General features: G+C 43.1%; 1 protein-coding gene across 1 annotated transcript in view; it reads left to right on the top strand.

Moving 5' to 3' along the window:
* Positions 1-1,081: 1,081 nt before the first annotated feature.
* Positions 1,082-17,598, top strand: part of LOC112264596 (endonuclease/exonuclease/phosphatase family domain-containing protein 1) — a 34,249-nt gene continuing 17,732 nt past the window's right edge. Inside the window, exon 1 of the mRNA XM_024441310.2 lies at positions 1,082-2,350. Within this exon, the coding sequence (XP_024297078.1) occupies positions 1,500-2,350 (851 nt within the window). The 5' untranslated portion in view covers positions 1,082-1,499. The remainder of the gene's footprint in view (positions 2,351-17,598) is intronic.

Below are 17,598 nucleotides of genomic sequence, written 5' to 3'. Positions count from 1 at the left end.
TCGTTGGAGGGAGCTGAAAGTCCGTATTGCCCAGCGACAGCCCCGAAACCTGAAGGATCTGGAGAAGGTCTGTATGGAGGAGTGGGCCAAAATCCCTGCTTCAGTGTGTGCAAACCTGGTCAAGAACTACAGGAAACGTATGATCTCTGTAATTGCAAACAAAGGTTTCTGTACCAAATATTAAGTTCTGCTTTTCTGATGTATCAAATACTTATGTCATGCAATATAATGCAAATGAATTACTTAAAAATCATACAATGTGATTTTCTGGATTTTTGTTTTAGATTCCGTCTCTCACAGTAGAAGTGTACCTATGATAAAAAATGACAGACCTCTACATGCTTTGTAAGTAGGAAAACCTGCAAAATCGGCAGTGTATCAAATACTTGTTCTCCCCACTGTATCTGTGTATTTTATTTACTGAAAATAAATGAAGTGTTGTAACACTATTTGAAATGCAAAACTGAGAACACATAAGGCCCTCTGTGACCAACATGGAGACAGGTTTGAGTATTATTTGTTGAAGTGTCTGTGTAAAAAATTGTATTACTCATATTGTTTTATATTATTATAGTCATCTATTACATCTTATACCTCAACTTTAGTTTTAATAAGAGCTTATTTTGTAGAAGAGAAACGATAAATCTCATCATCATGCACCCTTCTCCTTTTCATAGAGTTTCATTCTTTTCATTCTCCTTTTCATAGAGTTTTTTCACCAACTCAATGAAAATAAATCCTGTGTACCACTTGTGTAACCAGAGGTGTCAAACATAAACCAATAGATCAGGAGTTTTAATAGGGTTTTGATGTGGATTAAGTGTTTTATAACCCGTTGTAATATTCCTTATAACACAAAGGGATTATATTAGTCTGCATTTTACATGTGAAAGCCTGTATTGAGAGCTCTTCTCTCTTTAGATTGTAACCATTTTAAACATGCATTATAATATAAAGTAGATCAATTGAGTCAGATCTGAAGTCCTCTTCAAGGACACAGTAAAACATGTGGACTGAAAAAAGGTTAGCGCCACGCCCCCCTGGTGTGATGACGAGACCAGCTGGCGTTTAACGCGAACACTGTGCTGCAGCACCAGCACGCCACCGGCTAGTTCCTCTAGGCAAGCTGACCGGTGTGGACGGTACCTGAATATTCAGCAAGGACCTAACACCAGCAGGCTTCATGATAAAAATGGAGTGAGACAGACCGCTAAACGACTAAAGAATTGGACCTGCTGTTTTGTGCGTATTTTCTGACTATTTTAATCCCGAAAAAAACAAACACACGGTACAACATACTACGGCTCATATGTCTGTAAATTAGTAGAACTGTCACATCTACAACTGTCTTGCATATCTGAGCAGGAGTCGATCAATCACACTGTAGGCTACTTTTACACGTTGTGCGCCTGCTGCTGTCTTCGCCGCTCTGTCCGGTCTACCCGTGGTCTAGACTGTTCCAAGCCCCGGTGGATTGACCTGCCAACTGAGCCGCAGCCATGGGAGGGAATTTGGGGTGCCACCGCTCGATCCCCAAAGACCCGACGGATTTCAACAACAGCAAGCGCAAGTTTAGCGCCGCGTGTAACTTCAGCCACATCCTCGTGAACCAAGAGCGGTTGAATATCAACACAGCCACCGAAGAGGAGCTGATGACTCTACCAGGAGTGAACCGCACGGTAGCGCAGAATATCGTGGAGTACCGGAACTGCATTGCGGGGTTTAAAAAGGTAGAGGACTTGGCTCTCGTGAGCGGAATCGGTGCCGGCAAACTGGAGATCATCAGACTGGAAATATGCGTCTCGAGCAGGACGAGTTCGTCCCAACACTCGCCGTCGTCTCTGCGTAAAGACTTCGAGCCCCACCTGTCAAGCACAGGTATGAACATCAACACCGCCACACCGGCGCAGTTCATGAGCATCCGTGGCATCACGGATAAAATAGCGAAGAACATAGTAGAATACCGGATGGAAAACGGTCCGTTTAAAAGCATCGAAGACTTGGTGAGGGTCAATCACATAAACTCATCTTTATTGGACAAAATTCGCTTTCAAGTGTTCGTAGAGCGTTCCAGAACACCTTCCACCAATACCAACGGGGGGTTGGCATATACTACCAAGTCTCACCCGAGCCCCACATCATTCAGTCTCCGAAGTGAAGACATGGAGCTTCCACCCGGGGGGCCGACTCTGATCACGTCTGTGCGGCCCAACGTGGAGCCTCCGTCGGGGATGCGGGACGGGAAAGCGGTGGTCAGGGTGGCTACCTGGAACCTCCAGAACTGCTCTTGTGAAAAGGCCAACAACCCGGGCGTCAAAGAGGTCGTGTGTATGACATTGCTTGAAAACGAGTAAGTATTGATCTGGACCCTACTGACAAACGGTCCACTTTATAGACGTAAATTGTCCATTATACATTGTAGATTATATGCCAATGTATGGTGATCAAATCATTTCACTTCCACCGAATACAACAGGTGTGTACCTTACTGTGAAATGTTTCGGCCCTTAACCAAAATGCAGTTCAGGAAATAGTTAATTTTATTTTGTCAATATTTTCTTAACACAATAACAGTAATGAGGCTATGTACAGGTTAGTTAAGGTCATTTGTACATTGTAGGTAGGGGTAAAGGGGTAAAGGGACTGTGCATAGATATTAAACAAAGAGTAGCAGTAGTGTAAAAACGTGTTGTGGGGTGGGTGTCAATGTAACTAGTCCGAGTGGCCATTTGATTAATTGTTCAGCAGTCTTATGGCTTGGTGGTAGGAGACTTTTGGACATAGACTTGGCGCGTCGGTACCTAGACTTGGCGCGTCGGTACCTAGACTTGGCGCGTCGGTACCTAGACTTGGCGCCTCGGTACCTAGACTTGGCGCCTCGGGACCTGGACTTGGCGCCTCGGGACCTGGACTTGGCGCCTCGGGACCTGGACTTGGCGCCTCGGGACCTGGACTTGGCACGTCGGTACCGCTTACCATGCGGTAGCAGAGAGAAGTCTGACTTGGATGTTCCATCTGTGCTAAAAAAAAGTGGACATGCGAAACATGGCCTGTGCATGACATGACACCTGTAATCCAAATAGATTTGTTAGATAAGGGAAGTGCTTGTAACTTGTTTTGTGTCCCTGGGGGAAAACACATCTGCAGGTGGTAGAGAACAATCACACTGTTGGATTAACTCATGTAGCCTGTCTGGACACTCAGGATGGTTACTAAATGAGGTCCTGCCAGGTAAACACCTATCACAGACCAGGTAAACTGTGTTAAGGGATAGAGCAGTCTGATCATGAGTCTCGTTAGAAAGCCAGACCCTTAACTCACCACTGTGTTCAGCTTTATTTATCGATCGGAGACTATCAGTCGTTGAGTGTTTGGTCTTCGGTGGCTTTGATTGTCCCCAAGGCTACTCACAGAGACGTTCATGAACTCTCACTCTCTCCATCTGTGGGCAGTGGGTGTGACTTCCCCAGTCGACACAGTGCCTTAGCACTGTGTTTTTTACACTGAACACAAATATTAACGCAACATATAAAGTGTTGGTTTCATGAGCTGAAATAAAAGATCAGATATTCCATATGTACAAAGATATCTGTCAAATGTTGTGCACAAATTTGTTTACATCCCTGTTAGTGAGCATTTCTCATTTGCCAATATAATCCATCCACCTGACAGGTGTGGCATATCAAGAAGCTGATTAAACAGCATGATCATTTCACAGGTTCACCTTGTGCTGGGGACAGTAAAAGACCACTCTAAAAATGAGCAGTTTTGTCACACAACACAATGCCACTTTTTAAAGTAATTTGTGACGACAGATATATGTCTGTATTCCCAGTCATGTGAAATCCATAGATTAGGGCCTCATTTATTTACTTCAATGGACTGATTTCTGATTTCACATGAACTGTAACACAGTAAAATCAATGAAAATGTTGCATTTATATTTTTGTTCAATATAGTTCAGTGGTTGTTTTATATAATCCCCAGACCAGGACAGTGTGATGCAGCCGTGAGTCTAGAATGTCTTTCTGGGCCTCCTCATTGAGAGGGGGACACATTCCGCCTGGTGGTGTTAGGACACAGACACAAACACACACTGTGTGTTACAGACTGAAACTATCCCTGGTGTTAAGACTGAAACGCAGTGGCGGCTTCTGATTGGCTGAATACCCGCGGTGCGAGGTGGTTGCAGTTAATAACAAAGCAGCACGACAGAAATATGATGCCAAGTTTTCAAACTACTGCTAGTTTCTCTGAGAAGATGTGTGTGTATGAAGTGATCTGTGCATTTGAACAACACCATATAATCACCTATTTCACTTTTTCATGTCAAACCAAATGACCACTGCAGCAAATGCTGACACTGTTTTGAACAGATTAGATTATACTATTATGAACGAACAACCAGTTTACCAATGAGTGCACCAGGGAGAAAGCAATAAGCATGCAGATGCAATAAGTGAAAACACATGCTCTAACTGGGGATAGCGAGCTAACATTTTACAGTGCATGATGCACTAGCCAGTTAACTTTCATTCTGAAATAACTTCAAATTCCCGAGTTAGTCAGATATTAGATTAGGAAGCTCCCATGCCAATTTCAAGTCGAACTAGCAAGTAAGCTACCAGCTAGCTACAGTGAGTGTACACAACATTAAGAACACCTTCCTAATATTGAGTTGCACCCCCCCTTTTGCCCTCAGAACAGCCTCAATTCTTCAGGGCATGGACTCTATTGAAAGCGTTCCACATGGATGCTGGCCCTTGTTGACTCCAATGCTAACCACAGTTGTATCAATTTGTCTGGATGTCCTTTGGGTGGTGGGCCATTCTTGATACACACAGGAAGCTGTTGAGTGTGTGAACCCAACTGGTGCGCCTGGCACCTACTACCATACCCAATTCACAAGGCACCTACAAATTTTGTCTTGCCCATTCACCCTCTGAATGGCACACATACACAATCCATGCCTCAATTGTCTCAAGGCTTAAAAATCCTAATTTAACCCGTCTCCTCCCCTTCATCTACACTGATTGAAGTGGATTTAACAGGTGGCATCAATAAGGGGTAATCGCATTCACCTGGTCTGTCAAAGAAAGAATTCCTCTGTGTATTTTTTTTTTTAAATAAAAAGATGCTTACAATTGGTAAAAAAAACAATCACAGGTGGGGCGCCGCCCTGTTGTGTGCGGGTTGCCGCTACTGAAGCTACTTCTGGCAGTCGAGCATGTTATGGTAATTTTGGCACTTAGAGTCAAATCTTCCGCGTGGTCCCAAATCCAGTCTCACGAGAGTACTGTCATCATGCATACAGCACATGATCCTCGTGTCTGTCACTTAATGCAAGAAAGAACACCAAATATAATACTGCCCCACCCTAGTCTCAAACAGTACAGTACATAAATTTATCCCTAATTCTAAACCAAAACACAACCCCTAAGCCTAAAAATAGCAAATTAGTTTGATTACTATTCTTGAGGACTTCTGGTCCCCACAAGTATAGTTAAACGTGTGTGTGTGTGTGTGTGTGTGTGTGTGTGTACACATATATATGTAAATGTCCTACAGGCACAGCAATCAGAGAAAACAAATGATTGACCAGCTTTAGCAAGGTACTTTGACCCCAGGTACTTCTCTTCCTCCTCTGTACTGTTTGTATGTGCATGTTCTTTCTAAAGCGGTGATACTTCCCCTGGCTGTCTCTCCCTCTTCCTGTGTTCTGTCAGACTATAGGTGAGTGTTATGGCTGGGGACATTGAGGCACAGGGCGGGAGGAAGGTGGAGGGAGAGGGATAATAAGGGGAGAGGAGGTGGAGGGAAATGGAGGTGAAGGGGAGGGGTGTTGTCTGTTTGCTTAGCGCTCAGCTGTGGAGCAAAATATCACATGCTATCACATACTTGAGTTTACAATACAAGCTGGGGCGTGTTGTTTTGGCCTGCCTCCAGCTAGCACAGGGAGCGAGTTACTGGAGTTCAATGAACTCCGCTCTGCACCACACGGAATCAAAGGTCAAACCGACAGACCATTGGCTACCAGTCCCACCAGCCAGCCTGACACAGTCTTGGGGGAAAGGACCCCCCCCCCCTCCAGTTATTTGTACTCAGTTGAGTACTGCCACTCCCATCCCCTGGCTGAGGGAACAAGGAAGCGGTTTCACCACGCTGACTAGCTAGCTGCGAGAGGGAAGTTACTCTTGGCGAGCAGGGAGTATGGTTATAACAGTTCAACAGTACAGGGAATGTGTAGACTGGAGCTGCTGACACACAGTTGACTAACATCTCTGGAAGAAAAACAAATGAACAGCTCTATTACTGACAGACTCCAGGGATAACCTCTCTGTGTACTATGTTGTCTGTGAACGGTAGGAAAGGGAACGGTAGGCCACATTCTATAATGTCGGTTTTGCAAGATCAGTAGTGTGCCATGGTACGCAATATCTATTGTGCAATTGTTTAACCTTGGCTTTCACGAGAGGCAACTTCAGGGACATAGGCCGACGCTAAGTGAACAAGGAAGGTTGACTAGCTAGCAGGGAGTAAGATTAATACAGGATTTTGTCTTGTTCATTGTTGTGTAAAACCTACTGTACTGTGGAAATAAGATTTGGATGTAAATGAGTCAAACCTGTTGAGAAACCACAGGTTAACCGTGGATGTGCAGCGCTAGCGAAAACCAACCCACCTGCCACCCTAAACACATTCTCTCACCCCAGGTCAACCTCTACAGGGTTAGTGGAAAAGGGCTTCCACGGTTTAAATGGGTCTGAACTGACTTGATCTACCGAGTAAACCACTTGTTTTCCCTAAAAAAAAAAAAACTCCCCCACCCCAAGACATATTTGACACACTCAGGACGGGCGTGGATTAGAGACCTGTTGTAATGTGTTCTAATCTTCATCATTAATGAGGTTCGCCATGAGAACCCTGACAGTATTTCTAATCTAAATCGATTTGACCAGACTGACCCGATAACAGAAACAATGTGTTCTGTGTTGATCTGTAGCTAGTTGGCTATTCCAAGGTCAATCGATCAATTTGGTAATGCAATCATCCAATGATTCCCATCACCACACAGTCTCTGGACAAGATCTTCTCGACTTCTAAACAGATATACAGATAACAGATACCGGTATTACAGATCAACTGGGTTTTCTCACTTCTAATGTTGAAGAAGCATGTTCTGTATTGAGTCATTCCATTTAATTTCTAATCACTTTTTGACTACCCCTTTTTGATGTGAACAACTTTCCATATGTATTTGCCCATGGAGGAAGTGGTCAGAAAGGGATTTTTATTTGGACCTGAATGCCAAAACGTTTAGGAGATAGAGGTGCTCAAAGTTGACCCATTTTGCATACCCATACCATGAGACCAACCCTGTCTTCATCACGGTAAAAGATAAATGGTTGCGTTTGACATCATTTTAAAGCTTACAAACAGGGTTGCCAAACTATATATATTTTTAAACCTTTTAACCAATGGCGGTCAGTGCCATTTACTATTTATTTTTTGTTCATGGCCTAATTTCTATTACAGCATATTGGATAACTCTCATTCATATTCAATTAACCCAGTTCAATGTAACAGCGATAGGTTTAGGCTACTACATGATACTCTAATTTTCTGTTATTGTACAGTCAGTAAGCAGTTACACCGGAGGGCCCCGGTGGCAATAAAGCTGGGACCAAAGTAACAAAGCCTACCATCAGTAACACACTACGCCGCCAGGTACTCAAATCCTGCAGTGCCAGACGTGTCCCCCTGCTTAAGCCAGTATATGTCCAGGCCCGTCTGAAGTTTGCTAGAGAGCATTTGGATGATACAGAAGAAGATTGGGAGAATGTCATATGGTCAGATGAAACCAAAATAGAAAATCTCAACTCGTCGTGTTTGGAGGACAAAGAATGCTGAGTTGCATCCAAAGAACACCATACCTACTGTGAAGCATGGGGGTGGAAACATCATGCTTTGCGGCTGTTTTTCTACAAAGGGACCAGGACGACTGATCCGTGTAAAAGAAAGAATGAATGGGTCCATGTATCGTGAGATTTTGAGTGAAAACCTCCTTCCATCAGCAAGGGCATTGAAGATGAAACCTGGCTGGGTCTTTCAGCATGACAATGATCCCAAACACACTGCTCGGGCAACGAAGGAGTGGCTTCGTAAGAAGCATTTCAAGGTCCTGGAGTGGCCTAGCCAGTCTCCAGATCTCAACCCCATAGAAAATCTTTGGAGGGAGTTGAAAGTCCGTATTGCCCAGCAACAGCCCCAAAACATCACTGCTCTAGAGGAGATCTGCATGGAGGAATGGGCCAAAATACCAGCAACCGTGTGAACCTTGTGAAGACTTACAGAAAACGTTTGACCTCTGTCATTGCCAACAAAGGGTATATAACAAAGTATTGAGAAACTTTTGTTATTGACCAAATACTTATTTTCCACCATAATTTGCAAATAAATTCATAAAAAATCCTACAATGTGATTTTCCGGATTTTTTTTCTTCTCATTTTGTCTGTCATAGTTGAAGTCTACCTATGATGAAAATTACAGGCCTCATCTTTTTAAGTGGGAGAACTTGCACAATTGGTGGCTGACTAAATACTTTCTTGCCCCACTGTATCTCTCTTTCTATTTCTCTCTTGCTTCATTTTGGAAGAAATGTATTTGTTCAACTATTGTCTTTTTCTCTGAGTCAATTACTCACCACATTTTACACACTGCAGTGCGAGCTAGCTGTAGCTTATGCTTCCTGCAATCAGAATAAGAGAATGACATGTCAGTTCATGCTGCAAGAGCTTTGATAGGTTGGAGAATGTCCTCCGGAAGTTCTCACAATTACTGTAAGTCTCTGGAAGGGGGTGAGAACCGTAAGCCTCCTAGGTTTTGTATTGTAATCAATGTACCCAGAGGAAGATGGAAGCTAGCTGTCCTCCAGCTAGACCATGGTGCTACCCTACAGAGTGCTGTTGAGGCTACTGTAGACCATTGCATAATAGTGTGTTTTAATCAATTATTTGGTGACGTGATTATATTTAGTTTTATATAAAAAGGGTAACTTTTAATGCTTAAATATTCATATTTTTATTAAATTCACTGAGGATGGTCCTCCCCTTCCTCCTCTGAGGAGCCTCTACTGCTTTTAACGTCAATTATCTATCTGTTTCAATTTTGCGTATGTTGTAGCTTAGACCCTATTTGACATAATCTGAGGTGTTTGTTGTTCCCACCATCGGTTAAGACACAGCATGCTCTTAAATACAGGGTGGGTGTCATTTCAATCATAGAAATAGAATTCATAGAATGGACATGACCATTGAAGTTTTAATTGACTAAAAATGCTCACTTCTAATTACTATCACAAAGATGCCAGACCACCCACCATCAAATGTCAACTTAAATGTGAATATCTCTATTTCAGTAGATTTCCTATGGAAGATTGATGGTATTTAAAGCAACTGATATTCCCATTCAAGTTAACATTCTCTAATGTGTGGTCCTCCAACTGTCTTTGTGCTACCATTTTGAAAGTTGAAATATCAACTTTCTCATTTTAGTACAGCCAAAACATGACACCCACCCTGTGTTCAAGAGCATGCTGTGTCTCAAATGATGGTGGGCACAACACGAACACCTCAATGTAAAATAGGGTCTAACCTACACCATGTGCAGAGTTTACGAGTTTTTAGATAATTTACATAAAAAGTTCAAAAATGTATTTTCTCTCAAATATAGAATAGTTTGATAAGCCTTTTAAAGGATATCATTCTCAACCTTTTATATTTTCCAGTGATGAAGACATGGAGGTCTCGTGGTAGGGTGGGTAATAGGAAATAGAAGTCTTAAAAGTTGACCAATTTTCCAATTGCTTTGGCATTCAAGTCCAAAAAGTCATTTTCTGATCTTCTCCCATGGGCATGGAAAGTTTTGTTTAAAACAAAAGGGATTCTGTCAAGTGATTGAAATCAAATGGAATGACCCCATTTAGCAGGCCTGTTCTAGTTGACAGGCCCTTAACCCAGACGATAAGGGTATGATGTTGGTAAATGTGTGCATGCCTGAATGACATGGCTAGTATAGATCTCACCTACTGAAGCTCCTTTGTTAACTGTCACAACACTCACATGTCTCTCTCTACCAATCTAGCTGTCCAGCTTTTCCAGGTATGTGTGTGTGAGAACACTTACAACTTCCAGCCAGCTGCAGTAGTTGAGATTTTACCTCCCCAACCCGCACCTCAGTCCTGACCCAGCAGGTCTGAATTCCAAGCAGGGAGGCGGGTGTTCAGCACCCGGGGGTTGGGTGTTGATGGCGCTGCCTTCCTGCCACTAACCATGTTAATCCCTGTCAGTGCATGATGGGAAGGTCTGCTACATCTCACCTGCAGCAGCAGGTCTGTTCCCCCGACTCACAGAACTGCCAGAACGGAGCAGACTGACTGCCAGAACAGACATCATGACTATGTGCTGGACTCTGCTGCTATGGTAACACCCTCTGTGTATCCCAATGAAATCCAGAGCTATCAGAGAGGCACAGTTTCTCTCTCTCAGCCCTGTCAGCATATTATGTGATTGTGTGTGTGAGAGTGACTCGGGATTGATGCTGAGGTTGTGTGTGTGTTGTTGGGAAGGTTGTGCTCTCTGTGTGTGTGTGGCTGACGCGGAGTGTTAAGAGCACAGAGGGAGAAGGCGCTCATGTGGAAAATTCCATTAGGACAGCAGTTTGTGACCGACAGAAGGACAGACCGTGAGTGAGAGGCATTACCCAGAAAACACTGCTTCTGTCAGTGCCAGTCCCTTTAACTGTAACCAGTTAGCCATTTTACACTGGAACACACTAAACTGATTCTCAATTGATCCAAAACCAGTCTACACTGATACACCATCTCACAAACCAGATTGCACTCATACACCACGATCTAGTACAGTACCCTCTGAGACAGGATTAGTCCAAGGTGACCTTGGTGCTGGAGTAATGTAACACATTACTTTTAGTTTACACAATTTATAGTATGTCCTATCAGATTTACTATAAGTACAGACTCCATTTCCTTCATTGTGTATTCACAGTGTGTATGTGTAGTTTTCCACCTGGTAAATCATTCTAAGTGTCTGCCTGACATTGGTTATTTTCTTCACTGTAATGGTGACATTGAGGGATTCCAGTTTCTCTGAGTTGCATATAGTGTGGCTCTGCTATCTCTCTCTTTCTCTGCGGCAGTGTGGATTAGAGGTCGACCGATTTTATGATTTTTCAACACCGATACCGATTTATTGGTGGACCAAAGAGCGCCGATACCGATTAATCGGCCGGTTTTATTTATTTAATATTTTTACATTGTCATTATAACAAATAAATAAATCACAACAATACTGAATGAACACTTTTATTTTAACTTAATATAATACATCAATCAAATCAATTTAGTCTCAAATAAATAATGAAACATGTTCAATTTAGTTTAAATAATGCAAAAACAAAGTGTTGGAGAAGTGCAATATGTGCCATGTAAAAAAGCTAACATTTAAGTTCCTTGCTCAGAACATATGAAAGCCTGTGGTTCCTTTTAACATGAGTCTTCAATATTCCCAGGTAAGAAGTTTTAGGTTGTTATTATAGGAATTATAGGACTATTTCTCTCTATACCATGTGTATTCCATTAACCTTTGACTTGGATGTTCTTATAGGCACTTTGTTATTGCCAGTGTAACAATATAGCTTCCGTCTCTCTCCTCGCTCCTACCTGGGCTCGAACCAGGAACACATTGACAACAGCCACCCTCGAAGCATTGTTACCCATGCAGAGCAAGGAGAACAACCACTCCAATTCTCAGAGCGAGTGACATTTGAAACGCTATTAGTGCGAACCACGCTAACTAGCTAGCCATTTCACATCGGTTACACCAGCCTAATCTCGGGAGTTGACAGGCTTGAAATCATAAACAGTGCAATGCTTGAAGCATTGCGAAGAGCTGCTGGCAAAACGCATCAAAGTGCTGTTTGAATAAATGCTTACAAGCCTGCTGCTGCCTACCATCACTCAGTCAGACTGCTCTATCAAATATCAAATCATAGACTTTACTATATTATAATTAACACATAGAAATACAAGCCTTTGGTCATTATGGTCAAATACAGAAACTATCATTTTGAAAATAAAACGGTTATTCTTTCAGTGAAATACGGAACCGTTCCATATTTTATCTAACGGGTGGCATCCATAAGTCTAAATATTTCTGTTACATTGTACAACTTTCAATGTTATGTCATAATTACGTAAAAGTCTGGCAAATTAGGCGGCCCAAACTGTTGCATAAACCCTGACTCTGTGTGCAATGAACGCAAGAGAAGTGACGATTTCCCTAGTTTAATATTGCCTGCTAACATGAATTTATTTTAACTAAATATGCAGGGTTAAAAATATATACTTATGTGTATTGTTTTTAAGAAAGGCATTGATGTTTATGGTTAGGTACATTCGTGCAACAATTATGCTTTTTTCGCAAATGCGCTTTCGTTAAATCATCCCTTGTTGGCTGTCTTTGTTAGGAAGAAATGGTCTTCACAGTTCACAACGAGCCATGCAGCCCAAACTGCTGCATATACCCTGACCCTGAAGAAAGGCATTGATGTTTATGGTTAGGTACACATTGGTGCAACGACAGTGCTTTTTTCGCAAATGCGCTTGTTAAATCACCCGTTTGGCGAAGTAGGCTATGATTCAATGATAAATTAACAGGTATCACATCTATTATATGCAACGCGGGACAAGCTAGATAAACTGGTAATATCATCAACTATGTGTAGTTAACTAGTCATCAAATCAAATTGATTCATATAGCCCTTCGTACATCAGCTGATATCTCAAAGTGCTGTACAGAAACCCAGCCTAAAACCCCAAACAGCAAGCAATGCAGGTGTAGAGGCAAGGAGTGATTATGCTGAGATTGTTTTTTATAAGATACATTTAATGCTAGCAAGCACCTTACCTTGGCTCCTTGCTGCACTCGCATAACAGGTAGTCAAGCCTGCCATGCAGTCTCCTCGTGGATTGCAATGTAATCGGCTATAATCTGTTTCCAAAATTACCGATTTGTTATGAAAAACTTGAAATCGGCCCTAAATTAATCGGGCATTCCGATTAATCGGTCGACCTCTAGTGTGGATTTTTGTATGACCTTTGCTGCAAGCCCCCTCCATCCTTTTACGTGTGTGTGTGCTTGTGGTCTCTCACTTTGTACATTTGCAGTAGAGCTTTTCTTTCTGTCATTCTTTTATTTATTTTTTCAGTGCCTGCCTTTGTTTGTTAACCTGCCCATCCTGTCTTGCTGTGGGGAGGATTTGAGGACTTTGAACCGGCTATCATGTCACACACACACACACACACACACTCTCCTGTATGGTCACGGTCATATCAGGCCCTTTTCTCTGCACTGCGGCCAGGTCACCTGTGGTCAGTGCAAGGGAGGCAGTGGAGCCTCTGTGTGATCACACCTACAGTGGGGAAGGGGTGTCGTCACCCTCCTACAGAGCTCTGGCTCCAGACCTGTTTCTATCCACAATCACTGATTCCACAGTTCCTGTTTTGATAAGAGACCACAAACATCTATCTCTCACAATCTATTATGAAAGAGTTTGTGTGTTAGGGCAGGGTGGAAAACGATTGTGGTGGGTAAACAAAAGCATCAAACCATTTTGAAGATGGCAACAAAAGCATCTGTATTTGTAGGATAAAATAAATGCTTCTGAAGTGCTGGATTTGGAGTGTTACTTTTTGCAAATGGGTCCATTGTACATTGTAGTAATTGGTCTCCATCTACTATCAGTCTATATACACGACTGTGAAATAGTCTCATCCCTGGGTGGGGACTCTTGTCTGTTATCAGCTTAGTCTCATCTGTCTTTTTATGCTCTTCATTTCATTCCCTCTCTCTTTTTATGGACGAGGTGCTCCAGTGAACCTCCTCCACCCAATCATTCCCACACAGAGCAGACCGGGAGGCTAACGTTGACATGTGCATTGTTTCCATTTATATCAGCAGATGCTCTTATGCGGCGTGGCATAAAGGGTCAAAGTTCGAACAGACTCAGCAGCCGTGTTGCGTAATGTCCTGTAATAACCGCTGGGAAACCACCGACCTACTGAAACACGTTGGGAGTAGAGGGAGGCAGGGCACTGATCCTGCTATTCCCAAGGTCACCAGTCTACTTCTCCATTCACATCCACGGTGACTGAGCTGTATGCTGGAATTAGAATCAATCTAAGTGTCCTGTCTGCTGATACATATTCATGTACGAGACCCCAGGTCACCATATCCTAGCTCAAGACCAAAAAATGGAAAAGTAGGCCTCAAAAAAAGTAGACTAAAATCATTTACAATCACAATTTAAAATGCCACGGTTGTTTAGCGTATTGAAAGGATTACTTGATGACAATGTGAAGCATCGCTTGGAGAGAAGCTGCCAGTCTGCACGCATTTCTCACATTTCTAAGGAAGCAGAAGCAGAGACGGTGCCAGACAGTTTGCTGGTGTTGTGCCGAAAATCTCCCCCTGCCAGAATTCTACCCCCCTTCGCGTGAACGTGCACACACTCAATTCGTCATTGCAGTGACTTGCTTGCTAGTTGATTTCTGCTCTTCACCGTCAGTTTAGCCTCCATTTCACTGATCTTAGTAGCAGAAAGCATGTTTTTATTTGTGTCCTTCAAGGCAGCTGTCAATGATCATGTTAGGCTGCGTTTCATTTGATATTTTTATGTTGGTTTGATCGCGGGGGAGTCACAAGTAATGTCTGCGGTTTTCGGTTTGGCTACTTGTTTCAACTGTATTAGTCTATAAATAAGTCTCTTTGCCAAAATTAGTCTTCTCTCTCCCATGTCTTATTCGACTAGTTGTTCTGAAACGTTTGCTTGCCTACATTTGACTCCCTCTATGTTTAATGTAACACACAGACATGAATTATTCACTTTGGTTGCCAATCCTGACGTGAAGTTTGTTCTATAGAAATGATTTGACTCTGTGTGCCACAAAGTACTTCGGCACCACCTGTCAGTTGTTTAGGCCGTGAGCCGATTGCTTTGAACTTGATGTCGGCATTTGAACTCGGCCTTGTAAATCTACTAGCCTAACGGCAAACTGTTTTATGCAGCTTCATCTAAAGTCAATTGAATTGACCTTGACAAAATTATAAAATTACTCCTGTCTATACAAAAAACACTACACCAGAGAGCATGATTTAGGCCACAGAGGATCATTAGCTTCTTTAAAAAAATGGATATCGATTGTATGAAAATCGCAAGGCCAAATCAAATCAAATCAAATTTTATTTGTCACATACACATGGTTAGCAGATGTTAATGCGAGTGTAGCGAAATGCTTGTGCTTCTAGTTCCAACAATGCAGTAATAACGAGCAAGTAATCTAACTAACAATTCCAAAAAAAAACTACTGTCTTATACACAGTGTAAGGGGATAAAGAATATGTACATAAGGATATATGAATGAGTGATGGTACAGAGCAGCATAGGCAAGATACAGTAGATGATATCGAGTACAGTATATACATATGAGATAAGTATGTAAACCAAGTGGCATAGTTAAAGTGGCTAGTGATACATGTATTACATAAGGATGCAGTCGATGATATAGAGTACAGTATCAACGTATGCATATGAGATGAACAATGTAGGGTAAGTAACATTATATTATATAAGGTAGCATTGTTTAAAGTGGCTAGTGATATATTTACATCATTTCCCATCAATTCCCATGATTAAAGTGGCTGGAGTAGAGTCAGTGTCATTGACAGTGTGTTGGCAGTAGCCACTCAATGTTAGTGGTGGCTGTTTAACAGTCTGATGGCCTTGAGATAGAAGCTGTTTTTCAGTCTCTCGGTCCCAGCTTTGATGCACCTGTACTGACCTCGCCTTCTGGATGACAGCGGGGTGAACAGGCAGTGGCTCGGGTGGTTGATGTCCTTGATGATCTTTATGGCCTTCCTGTAGCATCGGGTGGTGTAGGTGTCCTGGAGGGCAGGTAGTTTGCCCCCGGTGATGCGTTGTGCAGACCTCACTACCCTCTGGAGAGCCTTACGGTTGAGGGCGGTGCAGTTGCCATACCAGGCGGTGATACAGCCCGCCAGGATGCTCTCGATTGTGCATCTGTAGAAGTTTGTGAGTGCTTTTGGTGACAAGCCGAATTTCTTCAGCCTCCTGAGGTTGAAGAGGCGCTGCTGCGCCTTCCTCACGATGCTGTCTGTGTGAGTGGACCAATTCAGTTTGTCTGTGATGTGTATGCCGAGGAACTTAAAACTTGCTACCCTCTCCACTACTGTTCCATCGATGTGGATGGGGGTGTTCCCTCTGCTGTTTCCTGAAGTCCACAATCATCTCCTTAGTTTTGTTGACGTTGAGTGTGAGGTTATTTTCCTGACACCACACTCCGAGGGCCCTCACCTCCTCCCTGTAGGCCGTCTCGTCGTTGTTGGTAATCAAGCCTACCACTGTTGTGTCGTCCGCAAACTTGATGATTGAGTTGGAGGCGTGCATGGCCACGCAGTCGTGGGTGAACAGGGAGTACAGGAGGGGGCTCAGAACGCACCCTTGTGGGGCCCCAGTGTTGAGGATCAGCGGGGAGGAGATGTTGTTGCCTACCCTCACCACCTGGGGGCGGCCCGTCAGGAAGTCCAGTACCCAGTTGCACAGGGCGGGGTCGAGACCCAGGGTCTCGAGCTTGATGACGAGCTTGGAGGGTACTATGGTGTTGAATGCCGAGCTGTAGTCGATGAACAGCATTCTCACATAGGTATTCCTCTTGTCCAGATGGGTTAGGGCAGTGTGCAGTGTGGTTGAGATTGCATCGTCTGTGGACCTATTTGGGCGGTAAGCAAATTGGAGTGGGTCAAGGGTGTCAGGTAGGGTGGAGGTGATATGGTCCTTGACTAGTCTCTCAAAGCACTTCATGATGACGGATGTGAGTGCTACGGGCGGTAGTCATTTAGCTCAGTTACCTTAGCTTTCTTGGGAACAGGAACAATGGTGGCCCGGGCATAATCTCAAGTCAGGGTAGTGTGCAATTTGGGCAGCGTGCGCAGCATTTCAAATGGCTGATTTGTTGATTTGCGGCTGTCAGTGAAAGCATCTTAAATAAGCCTATCGCAATATTTCATAATGCAATCGCTAGAAAAACAGAGGAGACCAAGAAGAAACTCAAACCTGTCTCTTTCTTTAGGCTATCAAAATCCTCATCCCAGTTGGCTACTGTTTGCTCAATAGCTTATTTTATTGCCACTTGTTCTCAACTGGCCAACCAGGTTAAATAAAGGTGAAATTAAAGAAATATCCCCGGTGAGTGCACCTATTCACAGTCTTCATTGGGTGAGTCCTTTCTCTTGAATTTTTTTAATTTATTTTTTTGGTGACAATTTCCTCCAGGTTAAACGCCTACAGTGTGTGTCTCCCCTTTTCATAGGCCTCAATTAGATTGATTGCATTCTAGACAAGGCCGTTTTTCTATTAATCCCAGTTTGTCAGTGTCTGCAGAGCAGCCTACCCTGTCATTATTTGTGGTATTATAGATTCTGCTGGATTCACATACATTT

Source organism: Oncorhynchus tshawytscha, linkage group LG13, assembly GCF_018296145.1.
Source record: "Oncorhynchus tshawytscha isolate Ot180627B linkage group LG13, Otsh_v2.0, whole genome shotgun sequence".
NCBI lineage: Eukaryota > Metazoa > Chordata > Actinopteri > Salmoniformes > Salmonidae > Oncorhynchus > Oncorhynchus tshawytscha.
Note: the sequence above shows the minus strand (reverse complement) of the source record. Positions and strands in the feature narration are given on the sequence as shown.